Source organism: Leuciscus leuciscus, assembly GCF_965113295.1.
Source record: "Leuciscus leuciscus genome assembly, chromosome: 20".
NCBI lineage: Eukaryota > Metazoa > Chordata > Actinopteri > Cypriniformes > Leuciscidae > Leuciscus > Leuciscus leuciscus.
Genome location: NC_138744.1, coordinates 15,144,167 through 15,158,827, shown reverse-complemented (window position 1 = coordinate 15,158,827; position 14,661 = coordinate 15,144,167). Strand labels below are relative to the sequence as shown.

General features: G+C 44.5%; 1 protein-coding gene across 1 annotated transcript; it reads left to right on the top strand.

The window, feature by feature from the left end:
• The first annotated feature begins 616 nt into the window (after positions 1-616).
• irgq1 (immunity-related GTPase family, q1) lies at positions 617-5,059 on the top strand. The gene is made up of 3 exons (XM_082149916.1): positions 617-820; positions 1,531-2,259; positions 3,400-5,059. The coding sequence occupies exons 1-3, from the start codon at positions 813-815 to the stop codon at positions 4,112-4,114; spliced, it is 1,452 nt and encodes a 483-aa protein (XP_082006042.1). The 5' UTR covers positions 617-812; the 3' UTR covers positions 4,115-5,059.
• The last annotated feature ends 9,602 nt before the right edge of the window (positions 5,060-14,661 follow it).

Below are 14,661 nucleotides of genomic sequence, written 5' to 3'. Positions count from 1 at the left end.
CGCTGGATTGAGACAGAACTTAATTTGTGTTATAATACTGGAGAAGCCATAGCCTACTTCAGGAGTGGTTGGGGTTCACCTGAATGCATTCTTTCAGTTTCCTTCATTCTTTTAAAATGAGTTTCATATGTTGCTGTTATAGTGTGCCATTGTGTCAGGTAAACATGACTTTCAAGACAGGCCTACAATTAATTTGTTTGTCTCCCCCGCATTTTGCCAGTAAACTGAGCAAATAAAATCGTAAAACAATATTATGTCAACATATTATTTATAAATTAATGTAGTCATGATTGGTTTTTGATATCTGCACTATAATTGAAAAATTGGAGGATTTTGTAAGATATTTACATAGGTGGCTTGCAGTAGGCTAAAATAAGGGTTCTGGGCATCTAACACAACTCAGTTTTGAATATTTTAAAAATAGACACTAATTATTTTTTTATTAGATGTTGCTATAGGCTACTTTTCCATTGAATTGACGTTAATAATAAAAAATCTGATATAGCTAGAAACCAGGTCAATCAAAGTCATTTCTAGTTAATTTAAACATTGTGTCTTCAGATAGCTTTCATGACGTCGTTCCCTTAATTCCCTCCTCCTACTGCCCGTGTTTATTTGGTAGGCTAATTCGGCGTGAAGACAGCCGTCGTTTTGATTAGGATCCGCAGTTCTGAAAGTAAATTGTCAAGAAAGCATGAGAAATATGACAGTGTGTTGGTTTTGTTAATGCATTTTTTTTTGCACATCGATCGCCTATAATTGCCTACCTTACTTTCGATTTCGTGGAAACTGAAACCGCCAACGACAGCACAATGGATGGGTGAGTGGATTTACTTTGGCATGAGTTTGAATCACCGAAAAAGTGTAATTAATAAGTGTTGAAATTGAATGTTTAAAACGTTATCCACTTGTCAAAGTCGCTGTGTTAAAATGGCTTTCGACTGAATTTACTGATATGGTAGGCTAGTTACGCCTATCAATCTCTTTAAAAACATGACAACGCTAAATATCAATGCAATGTTATTTTTTTGTGCGTGTTTTAGGTAGGCCCAATACGACCGTGTAGTTGACCAGTATCTCCATTTTCCAAAGTCAGAGTAGCAACAGCGAATAAAGAGCAGGGTCTAGAGATGTGTTTTTAAAAGTTTTTAACAAATTTTTTTTTTTCGACGCGACAGAAGACAATATAGAAACAATTATAATCAGTTATACTGTCTTCACTGGACACGACAAATTCCCGACAGTAAATTGATTAAAAAAAGATGAGCCACCATTTCTCAGTTTCTCAGATTGATACCTCAAATATTCACAAGATATTTGAGACACCTTTAAAAGAGTGTCTGTCGTGAGATCAATAGAGAACCCCTAAAGGGCCTCAAGGGTCTTCTTTTCATTTTTACAGTGTAGTTCATTGGTCCCCCAACTACTGGAGGCCAAAAACTCCCAAATGTGTGATGATGGAATAATGTTACTAAAAAAATTAAATAAAAATGTTACAGCATAACTTTTTATGTGTCATGTTTTCAATAGATTTTACATGCCAGAAAAAATTCAAGAGGATCATTTCAACAAAATCAAGGATGTGTTTGCTTCTGAAAGCCCAGAGAAAATTCCCCATCAACTTATTTCTCTTTTGGAGGTTTTTGACCATTTTAAGATAGATATCGCTGTGACTGGAGAGTCTGGTGCAGGAAAGTCTTCTCTTATCAATGTGTTCCTCGGACTGAATCCTGATGACACTGGGGCGGCTCCAACTGGAGCTGTAGAAACCACAAAGCAACCAACTATGTATCAGCATCCAAATCTCCCACACGTCAGACTGTGGGATCTTCCAGGGATGGGCACCCCTTCCTTTACAGCCAAGAGTTATGTAAAGACAATGAATTTTGATCTATATGACATGTTTATGGTTGTGATATCAGAGAGAGTCAGAGAAAACAACATGCTTTTGATCGACGAAATTGGGCAACGAAAGAAGCCGTTTTATTTTATTAGAACAAAAGCTGATAATGATATGCAAAGAAAGAAAAACAAAAACTCTCAAAAACGTGCATTGGATCAAATAAGAAGAGACTGTGAGAAGTATGTGAAGGAGAAGAAATTGGACCCCCACGTGTTCCTAGTTTCAGCCCATGAGACACAAAATTATGAGATGCAGAAGCTCATGGACACTTTTAAGAATGAGGTTTCTAAGCTTAGAGCAGAAGTATTTTCAAGTTTTCTGGACAAGATGTTGCACGGAGGTTGGATGAATGCAAGGTGAGGATATGTACTGTAACTAAATGCTTGTTCAAAACAGTAATTTGTCTTGGTAATTCAAATAGTTTGGAAGAGAGTATAATTAATGTGATGTTCTTAGAAATGTATACCTTACACCATTTTCATTCTCTAAATATGTATTTTTTTGTAAAAGTAAAAAGTAATAACATGTTTTCCTTACACCTTTTATAAAGGTACACATCTTAACAATTACTCTCCAAAAGATTTCATTTTTCACTTTTTTTCAAGTTTTCATGAATTAATTAATTATTAACTAAATTATTATTAACAGAAGTTTTATTGGCAAAAAGGAATTTGTTGTGGCATTGGAAATTCCAGTACTTAACATAAATATAAGATACAGAATAACATTAATATAAGATACAGAATATAAAAAACAAGTTTAGGGAGTTGCACCACATGACATTTTACAACCTGAACTAACCTTGCCTTGTCATAGAAAGTCACTATCAATTTATTTGATATTTTATTGACTTGACTCAATAAGGGTCTCCTGGGGTCCTCTCTATGATATCATTTCCTGATCTGTTTATGCATGGTTGGACCACATGATTTTTATTTGTCAGAAAAAAAGTTATCAAACATCAAAAAGCAGTCATTTTTACTTAATGAAGTTTTATTTTTCAAGAAGTTTAATGAACCAGCTTATACTTTTTACTTTACCCAAAATCAAATATCACAATTGAGGGTCTGTTTACACAACACCATTTTCAACTAAAAACGGAAAACTTTTTTTGCATTTTGGACAACAGCATTTTTGCTGCCTGAAAATGCAAGCTTTTGAAATCGTGTTTCAAAGTGGAAGTTTTTGAAAACGATACCGTTATCGTTTCCATGTAAAAAAACGGTGATGTCATGCGCATTAAGTGTTCAGTCGATAGTTGTGTAATATTTACAAAGTGACTGCAAACTACTGGCCTGGCATGAATAACACCGCTTATTCATAAACACCCTTATTTTAATTCAGAATTTGAGAACATCGCCATATATCAGGTTTATCAAAGTAATTGAATGTTTGGCATTTTTTATGTATTTCTGAATAAATGAATAGAGAGGACAATCAATGAATGTCACATCACCGCTATCATTAATTTAATTGATATTTCTTTATGACTTTAGGCATGCTACACAACACATCCAACAGACTGGAAAACTTCAAGCTGACGACATCACAACATTGCAAAATATGTACAAGCGCACAGGCTTTGGAGCCGCAAAAGTCAGTGTTGTACTTGAGGCTCTGAGTCACTTTCAGCTTGATGTTGCAGTTTTGGGTGAGACGGGGTCTGGAGCATCCACTCTAGTAAGTGCCTTAATTGGTCTTGAGAATGAGGTGAGTGATGCAGCAACAGCATGCATTTGCAACCCTGCAATGAGTCCTGGATACCCAGATGTCCGGTTCTGGGATGTATCTGGCATAGAGGCAAACATGGATTACTCAATGAATTGGACGAAACAAGTCCTGAATTGTTATGACTTCTATATCATCATTCTATCAGACTGTCAGAAAGCACGGCATATAAAACTAGCTAAAGCAGTTGAACAATTAAGAAAGCATCACCTCTTCGTCCAAACCAAAGCAGACTGTCATCTACAGACGCGAACAGATTTGTACTGTGATGAGACTGAGATACTTGATGGGCTACGGGCACAATATACACAAGAGCTTCAGATGGCACAACTGTATGACCAACAGATTTTTCTCATCAACAGCCTAGACAGAAGTGCATTTGACTTTATAGGCTTGGAAAGTGCACTGTCCTGTGACCTCAACACTGTCAGGGCAAGTGCTTTTGCATATTATATAGCAAGAATAGTAAAGCAACATAAATAAAATAACACAGAAACATAAGATTTGATGCAGAAATAAACTGTTTAATTTACCATCAAATATTTCTGCTTACAACTATTTTTGTTTATAATTTGTGTGCAATATAATATTTGAATGGAATAAGTGTAATATGCTGAAGAACTATGTGTTTTCCTGAGGTTTAATTCATGGAATAATTTCAGTTCATACAATGAGTAATCGGTTAAAATAATTATGAAATAGTCACATGTTGTCAAATACACAAAATTTGTTATGTTTTCTATAAATGTATATGTTTAGTAAATTCATATGATGTTAAAAATCTAAATATTAACGCTGTTAAAATGGATGCATCTGATTGGTCACGCATCTTCTCATTATCAGGGAGTTCTCGCGATTCGCTTCTTTCTCTGTAAAGCTATGATTGTGAATCATGGTATTTTGAGTGTATACTGATAAACATACTCCCTTTCAGGAATGTATAACACACAAATGAATAATATGTTTTCTAAATGCATTCAGCTAAATATTTGTTGTGTATGTATTTTCCAATGTTTTGTTAACATAAAAAATTAAAGCTATCGGCACTGCACATGAGTAGCCTATGTGAGATGATTAAATGTAAATGTTATTCTGTTATTTTGTGACTTATTCTGTTTGTTTAAAAGGTAAATGTGTGATTATATTAATATGTTGGTTTTAAATGAGATGCAAACTTGTGAATACGTGGAGTGTAATGTTTTAATTCAGGATATAAACTGTTACCTCAAGACACATACTCTGATTTGAGAAAATGTGTTTAAATAAGATTGCGGATGCATTTGTTGTGTGTTTAATTTTTAATTTATTGTCACAATTCATTTTCAGTAAACCAACGATTGTGAAGCATCGCATTTTGAGTGTCTACTGATAAACATACTCCCTTTCAGGGTACTACATAAGCAATTAAAATATAAGCATGTATTAATATACTGTATAGTTGATTGTGTCTTTGAAACATGTAAAGAAAATGCAAACTGATCTCAAAACTGTTGGTGTTCAGAAGCATCCTGTCTGTTATATCTGATGTTAATGGTTTGCGCTTGGTGCATTCAGGGCTGGACTGGGACAAAAAATCGGCCCGGGCATTTTGGCCCAGACTAGCCTACTATATGATCATAAACACCACCCATCTTTGCACGCCCTTAATTATATGCATACCAACTCCTATTCCTTAAAACGTACTCGGTTACTAACGTAACCTCGGTTCTCTCTAGAAGAGGGACCGAGTACTGCGTAAGATATCTTACGCTAGGGGAAAATCCTTTTTCCGCGAGATATTGAAGCCAAAAATTATCCTTAATTTTGTTATAATGCAAAACGCGTTGCAGCAGCAATGCAGACATAGGCGAGACAGCTCGCGCGCCTATTGGCTGCTCTGCGGCAACTGCAGCAGCCTATCGAGCGAGGCCTGGCGTGACGTCAGACCCAATCAGGGCACTTCGCGCCCGCTACGTCACGTCCCGCCGAAATGGGCGTGGTCTAGGCCTATAAATATCGCTCGCAGGCAGCTATTATCTGGTTTTTCATCATCGAAGCAACCAGAGCGTGTGCATGCACGGCAAGATACGCAGTACTCGGTCCCTCTTCTAGAGAGAACCGAGGTTACGTTAGTAACCGAGTACGTTCTCTTACGAGAGGTCTCTCGTACTGCGTAAGATATCTTACGCTAGGGGACCCAGTGTAAAACGCCGTGCGTGCTGAGATCTGACACCAAAGACCCAAGGGCGAAAGCCCGGGGTACATATAGTGCACAATCACTCAGTGAACTCACAGAGAGTCCGGGAGAAGGAGGGGTGCAGCCTCACTTTCCACATAAAGTAGCGTCGAAGGGACGCAAGTTTCATCATACAGACAGGGCGGGGTACGGCCTGAACTGATGGAAAAAAATGTGGGTCTTACACAGTTTGCCCAGCTTTAAACTGTCGAAAATTGAGCTGTGCTCAGTAAACGCAGCATTCTGAGCTGAACGCATCAGGTCAGATAATACTGGTAGTCTAGACCGACAGCAGCCTGGCCTGCAGGGCGGGAACCTCTAGGTTATAGAACCTTATAAATGTAGACGGGGAGGCCCAGCCTGCCGCCATACAAATATCTTGCAAGGCAATCCCACTCGACCAAGCCCACGAAGAGGCCATGCCTCTTGTGGAATGCGCTCTGACACCCAAAGGGCACTGCATGCCCTTGGAGGCGTATGCCAGCGCTATAGCATCAACTATCCATCTGGATAGGCTCTGTTTCGACGCGGCTAGTCCCTTAGAACGTCCGCTAAACGAAACAAAGAGCTGTTCCGTCTGTCTGAAAACAGACGAGCGAGACACATAAGCTCGTAATGCCCTGACTGGGCAAAGGAGGCTCGCGTCTCTTTCCTCATCAGGGACCGGTAGGGCTGACAGAGAGATAATCTGCGCCCTAAACGGTGTGTTGAGGGATTTTGGAACATAACCGTGCTTAGGTTTGAGTATAACTTTTGAGTCATTGGGCCCAAACTCCATGCACGCCGCGCTCACAGAGAGCGCGTGCAGATCCCCTATGCGCTTCACCGAAGCGAGAGCCAGCAAAAACACCGTTTTGAAAGACAGGTGTTTCAAATCGATTGACTGTAAAGGCTCAAATGGCGCACCTTTCATGGCTTCCAGAACCGTAGAAAGGTCCCATACGGGGACTGAGGGAGGTCTGGGAGGATTCAGTCTCCTAGCTCCTTTAAGGAAGCGGATGACTAAATCGTTCCTTCCTATTGACTGACCAAGCGTTGTTTCTGAGAACGCTGCTATAGCCGCCACATAAACTTTGAGCGTGGAGGGGGCCCTGCCCCCATCCAACAGCTCTTGTAGGAAGGAAAGCACCTCCGTCACATCACAATTTGTGGGTGACACACCACGGGCTGTGCACCAGCCCGAAAACACTGACCATTTCGAAGAATAGAGTCGTCTTGTAGACGGAGCTCTAGCCTGCGTGATCGTGTTTAATACTCCTTTAGGGAGTCCAACATGTACCCGTTGATGGCCCAGACATGAAGGGACCATAGATCCGGGTGAGGATGCCAGATCGAGCCGCGGGCCTGTGAGAGGAGATCTCTCCTCACTGGTACTGGCCACGGGGCAGTACTTGCTAACTGCATCACGGCTGGGAACCAAGGTTGGTTTTTCCAGAACGGTGCTACCAGCAGTACTGAGCATCCTTCTTCCCTGATCCGTTCTATCACCTGAGGCAGGAGAGAGACGGGGGGAAAAGCATAGAGCGGGCGGCGGGGCCACACATGGGCCAGCGCGCTCCTGCTCTTGGACAAAAAATTCTTGACAGTGAGCGTTTTCTTGAGACGCAAACAGGTCCACTTCCGCTCTGCCGAATTTCTTCCACAGCAGTTGGACTGTCTGTGGGTGTAGGGACCATTCGCCTGCCGGAACGTTGTTCCTGGACAGTCTGTCTGGTCCTATATTCATGATCCCTGGCACGTGCGCTGCTCTGAGCGAGCGCAGGTTGCACTGAGCCCATACCAGGAGGCGTTCTGCCAGCCTGTACAGTTTCTCGGATCTGATGCCGCCCTGGCGATTTATGTAGGATACCACAGACATGTTGTCCGAGCGGACCAAGACGTGGTGACCTTTTATTTGGGGACAAAAACGCGTCAGCGCGTTGTCTACTGCCAGCATTTCGAGGCAGTTTATGTGCAGGAGCTTCTCCCGTTCTGACCACTGGCCGAAGAACGGTCTGCCCTCGAGCAGCGCTCCCCATCCCGAGGTGGACGCGTCCGTGGACACCACTTTCACCCTCGAGGAAGTCCCCAGGCTTACACCTGATTGGTACCAGTCGTTCGCTTTCCAGGGTTTCAGCGCTGTAACGCATTTCTGATTGACCCTGAGGCGAAGCAAACCGGGTGCCCACGCTTTGCGTGGGACTCGCGCTTTCAGCCAAAACTGCAGCGGGCGCATGCGGAGCAGACCCAGCTGGAGTACTGACGATGCTGAGGCCATGAGACCTAGCATCTTCTGAAATCTTTTGAGCGGGACAGACGCGCCGCAGCGAAAAGAGTTCGCTGTGCGTCGAATGTCTACCGCGCGCCGTTGTGATAGTCGCGCTATCATGGATAGTGAGTCCAGTTCTGTGCCCAGGAAAGATATTTTCTGACTGGGTGACAGGGAGCTCTTCGCCCAATTGACACTCAGACCCAAATCCTCGAGGTGATCGAGTAAAATGGTCGTGTGTTCTATGAGCACTGCGCGAGATTGCGCTAGAATCAGCCAATCGTCCAAATAATTCAGCACTCGCATGCCTCTCATTCTGAGGGGTGCGAGCGCCGCGTCCATGCACTTCGTAAATGTACGGGGTGCTAGGGACAAGCCGAACGGCAGGACTGTGTACTGATATGCCTGGCCCTCGAAGGCGAATCTCAAAAATCGCCTGTGACGTGACGCTATCTGTATTTGAAAATACGCGTCTTTCAGATCTATTGACACAAACCAATCTCCTTGGCGAATCTGCACAAGGATTTGCCTGGTCGTGAGCATCCTGAACTGTCGCTTCACAAGCACTTTGTTCAGTTGCCTTAGATCTAGTATGGGTCTGAGACCCCCGTCTTTTTTCGGTACCAGGAAGTATCTGCTGTATAGCCCTCCTTCGCTCTGATCTTGAGAGAGGGGTTCTATGGCCCCTTTTCTCAATAGTTTCGTCACTTCGGCTCGAAGTAGATGTGCTACTTCTGTTTTTACCGTGGTCTCGACGCGCGCCACATAGCGGCGAGGGCGTCGGCGAAACTGCAGCGAATAGCCTCTTTTTATAATGTTCAGCACCCACTTCGAAACCCCGGGCAGCTTTGCCCATGCGTCTGCATGGATAGCTAGGGGTCGAATACGAAGCGCGCTCCGCTCGCTCAGCGATGGAGAAGCTTCTGTGTGCTGTAACACAAGCGTGTCGCTCGTGACATTTGAGGCATGGGGCGCGCTGATGACAGCGGGCAGATTGCCCGCGCTCGACTCCTCTACGGTGGTTAACCGCGAGGGGGAGGGCTGGGCGGTTCCCGTGGGAACTGTCATGTCTATGTGTGGATGTGGGCGCGGGACAGCGGGCACATTTATCACACCGAAAACATCGTTCGCTTGCGTGAAGCGAGTGCACGTTGGTTTCGTTTTTACAGAAACCGTGAGACATGCGTAACGTGGTGTTAGTGGGCACTGGGTAGTGGGCACATTCACCATGTTTGAAGCGCAACCGACCTGAGTCGGTTTTATGTGCGCGAGCCCTGTGTGACAGGCTGTGCTTATGTGTAGGGATGGGCACTGGGCAGTGGGCATTCTTACTACACACGAAACACCATCGGCCGTGGCCGGGACACCAGAAAATACGCTCTTTTGGGGATTTATCTGGGTAGCCGTGAAAACGGCATTTGTGTGCAGGCAAGCGGGTGACAGAACCGACTTGTTGGCTGCAGAAAACACTGGAACAGTCACATTTTCTGGAACTGGACGAGCGAATAGCTTTGGTGTGAGTCCGGCCGCAGCGGGACTGGAACACCGTCGTTTTCCTAGCTGTGCTAGGACGACTTCGGGGCCTCGGGCTTCACCGTAACCTTAGGTCGCGGGCCGCGTCCTGCGGGGCGGCGACCGGATGAGCGGGAGCGCGGTCTCGCGCTTCTGGCCTGGCGGCGCTGTGAAGTGGAGGCAGTGGACGGTGGCTGTGGCTGTGAGCTCTGAGCAGACGGTTTCGCACGGCCTGCTGCAGAGCTGGAGCGCTTCGGGAGGAAGTGCTTCATAGCCTGAGACGCTTTCTGTACCTCTGCGAATCTCTCCCTCGAAATCTTTGACGGAGGATCCGAAGAGGCCTGCGGCGGAAAGCGGGGCGTCGAGGAACGCGGTGCGCTCAGACTCGGCCATTTCCGAGAGCGTCAGCCATAGATGTCTCTCAGACACGGTGAGAGAAGCCATAGTCCGTCCAATGGCTTGCGCTGCGGACTTAGTAGCACGAAGGGCGAGGTCCGTGGCACTCCTTAAGTCCGGCACGCAGATCGCGTCAGGTCCTTCCTCATCCAGCTTACGGAGGAGATCGGCCTGGAAGATCTGGAGCGTTGCCATGGTATGCAACGCTGACGCAGCTTGCCCGGCGGCGGAGAAAGCGCGGTGGAGCAAGCTCGACGTCGTGCGGCAAGCTTTAGAGGGTAGGGCCGGCTTAGCGCGCCGTCCAGCGGAGGGCGGGCATAAGTGGGCCGCTATCGCCTCTTCAACCGGCGGCAGCGAGAGGTATCCTTTGTTCTTGGCATCGTCAACGGCGGAGAATGCCAAAGAAACAGCAGGACGCACTCTAGCAGAATAGGGGGCGCTCCAGGACTTGGCGACTTCTTCGTGTAACTCAGGAAGAAAGGGCGCCGGCCTGGACACAGGTGAAGCGCGCTCCCCAGGCAGGAAAAATCCATCCAGCCGGTTGTGAGCGGGCTGCTCAGGCGAAGACCACTCGAGGCCGAGGCTCGCCGCGGCCTGTGCGAGTACTCGCATGAGTTCCGTCTCTATGGAAGCTCTCTTGCCTGACGAAGTGCGGGCAGGGGGCGCGGGGTCCTCAGAGCCCGCCCAATCCTCACTGCCTGACGCCAGGATAGAGCAGGAATCATCCTCTCCCAGCAGGGCTTCCTCATCCGCGATATCAACGGAAGCGGCGGCAGACGGCGGCCGCTGTCCGTCAGGAAGCGAAATAGAAGAAGCCGGGGAAGCAAGCGGGCGAACCGGCGAGCTTTGGCGGCTGAGGGAGGGTTCCGGGGCCCGCTGGGCACGGCGCTTTTTACGGCGCGACGCCGCGGCGGGCGGGGGAGCAGTCTCGGTGAAGACGGCTAGGCGAGTCCTCAGAGTCGCCATTGCCATCAGCTCGCAGTGAGGGCATCCGCCGTCAGCGAGCGCGAGAGCTGCATGTTCCTCACCCAGGCAGGAAACGCAGATCACGTGGCGGTCCCCGTCGCTGAGTGTGGCTCTGCACGAGCCGCAGGAAGGCATCTTTAAAAAGACGCTAGCTCTTTTAGAAATGTGTGTCGCAGCGGCGACACACACACACAGAAATACAGTGTAATAAAGAGAAGGATATAAGCGCCGGAAAGCGCAGCAGGAAGGCAGGAAGGCGGCGCGGCCAGCGACTTCAGTGACTCGTCCCGCTGAAGGTGCTCTCTCTCGACGGCGCGGCTCCTAATCCAGCTCCAGCGATGCGTGTGCTTCGCTTGAAGGATGAAAAATCAGATAATAGCTGCCTGCGAGCGATATTTATAGGCCTAGACCACGCCCATTTCGGCGGGACGTGACGTAGCGGGCGCGAAGTGCCCTGATTGGGTCTGACGTCACGCCAGGCCTCGCTCGATAGGCTGCTGCAGTTGCCGCAGAGCAGCCAATAGGCGCGCGAGCTGTCTCGCCTATGTCTGCATTGCTGCTGCAACGCGTTTTGCATTATAACAAAATTAAGGATAATTTTTGGCTTCAATATCTCGCGGAAAAAGGATTTTCCCCTAGCGTAAGATATCTTACGCAGTACGAGAGACCTCTCGTAAGAGAACCACTAATGCCATGTAATGAGTGAGTATAGGAACGAGTGAAATTTGACATTTATTGATTAATACAGTTGAACTATACTCCACAGTGATGAATCCTAAAACAAGCTATAAGCTGCAATGGCATAGCAATACCAGTGTTTCTCACAGGATTTTTGGTAAAACTGTGGTGGGTGGACCTTGGTTCTTCTAGGAGGGTCCGGGGGCATGCCCCCCCTGTGAGAAAATTGTGTGTATTTTAATGTTAAATTCATCAATCTGGTGCACTTTGAGAGTTCAAAATTAAAAGCTCCAACCCATATTCAGTGTGCAAATTAAACGAAAAAATTCAAACCTCTTTTAGTTACAGAGTCTATTTACATTACACCTACTACATAATAACAGTTATAATATTAATCCAATGACAGTAATAGCCATATTTTGTAAAACAAATACACAAAAAAATAAAGGAAACTTTCATAATTAGTTTTGTACCAATTTCTATAGGCTACTTGAAAGAGATAAGCACATGATCTTTTATTTTGACGCAAACTGCATCAAGCTTTTATTTTGGCGGAAAACATGGTTTACAAACGCCTCTCATAAAATTTCCGTTTATATACTGTCTATGTAAATTTCTAGTGAATTGCGGTAATCGTCTTTATACTGTCTATGTAATTGTCAACTATGCAATGTGGAAATAATCTGTAACTGGGTTATGGGTTCCTACACTCATGACATAGCTTAAAGGAGAACTCTGGTCAATTTTAACATTGAGCTAATTTTTTTGTAAATTTGGAGTGCTGTCAATACAGAGAACAACGACAAAAATCGGTGTTGCCTACACCGTGTTATCCTCTTTTTAAAATTTGCACTCTGTTGACTTCAATGGGGCATATTTTAAACCTGCTTTTACCCTCTTAACATCCTTGATGTGTCATTACAAGTGCCATTACAATGTGAGTGATTCCTTTAGAGTTAACACGGGTGAATCTGACTGCAGTAGATGTGAAAGATATGAAGAAAAATGAAGTTAATTCGGCCAGCGCTCATACCTGTATTTACACCCTGTTTTCGGTTGAAGTCCAAAGTAGTCGATTGTCGAGTTCACGCGCATATGTTTAGTTACCTATGATCACGCGCGTGAACTCGACAATCGACTACTTTGGACTTCAACCGAAAACAGGGTGTAAATACAAGTATGAGCGCTGGCCGAATTAACTTCATTTTTCTTCATATAATCTTCACATCAAGGATGTTAAGAGGGTAAAAGCAGGTTTAAAATATGCCCCATTGAAGTCAACAGGGTGCAAATTTTAAAAAGAGGATAACACGGTGTAGGCAACACCGATTTTTGTTGTTGTTCTCTGTATTGACAGCACTCCAAATTTACAAAAAAAATTTGCTCAATGTTAAAATTGACCGGAGTTCTCCTTTAAGTGTTTTGAAAGTAGTTCTGCTTACCGCAGGCTCTACACTTTCTCATCTCTCTCCTGATCCTCCTCACTATCATCATCATCACTGGAGCTGATGAAGGGCAGAAAACATATATTTTGACACATTTTACAGTGTCTGCTTTAAGGGCCTAGTTCTATTTTTTCACGCTATTTCTCTGCACAATCCTTGCGTTTCTTCTCCATCTCGCTGACTATTTTGACAGATACACACTGACACTGCTGCACGCTCGCTCACTCGTTTAAAGTTGTGATTGGGCCAGCCCAGTGTCAATCAAGAAAAGAACCAATGGGCCGCTGATCTACGTGTTTCATGGGCTGGTCTGTCAGACTTTTTTTGACCACTGCACACCGGCACAAACCCAGCGCCGCCAATGAAGGAAAACAAAACAAAACGAATGGGGGCCGCTGATGTACAAATTTTATGGGCCGTTAAAAAAATGGGCCGTTTTTTTTTTTTTTTGAGTCTATCTTCTCTTTTAAACACTTTCCGCATTCTGACACCGCATGGGTTGTACCATATGAGGAAGTTCTCCCCTCCCCTCCCATAGAGTTGGTTGGGTCCATAGCCCGTCTTTTCCGAATCGTTTTCTCCTACTGATAGCTGGACCAGCCCTACCGTAACGGTTCGCTTCAGGGAGGATGGATGGTAGGGCTGAAAAAGCCAGATTAAAAAAAAGAAAGGCATTGGAGGAGGATGCTGCCAAATGTGTTAAGCTTACCGATTTATTTTCAAGAGGACAAACACAAGTGGCAACAGGTAAAGAGAGATAATGTTAGGCCTATGATTAGCATTAGCAACGTAATTATTCTGCTAATACCGTTGTCAACCTATTCACAAGCAAAATATAACATTTAATTTAAATATTAGCCTTTTTGTATCACCCAATACATGGCGATTCATAGACTTTGCAAATATTATGCAATTTAATATTGATAACGTTGTGTAACGTCTGTGTAACGTTATGCAGTAAAATTACTTTTTATTATTATTTTATTTTAATTACTAATTATTTTTTGTAGCATCTGAGCAGCAGATAAGCCAGTCCCCTGCTGAAAATGAGGAGGCCATGATGACTACAGCTACAGGTAGAAAGGATACCAAAGTAAACAATATGAATTAAAGTTATAATAACACTCAGGTTGTGTTCAAAACCCTATAAGTTAACACCTTTTTTGTTCTTGGTCAAAAATGTCTGGCTACAAAAAATAGCTTATAAATCACTTGTTATGCTATATAATCTCCCAATATTGGATTCAATCTTTTTGTCAACTTGTTTTCTTTCACTTAGGACTGGTTTTATATTTCTATTTGCATCTGATTAATCATAGGCCTCATAGCATTTGCAACGTAATTATTCGGCTAATACCGTTGTAGCATTGTCAACCTATTCACAAGCAAAATATAAAATGTTATTAAAATATTAGCCTTTTTGTATCACCCAATACATGGCGATTCATAGACTTTGCAAATATTGATAACAAAACTCAAGCTTGATCTGTGTATGCAGTAAAATGACCTCTTAATTATTTTTTGTAGCATCTGAGCAGCAGATAAGCCAGTCCCCCGCTGAAAATGAGGA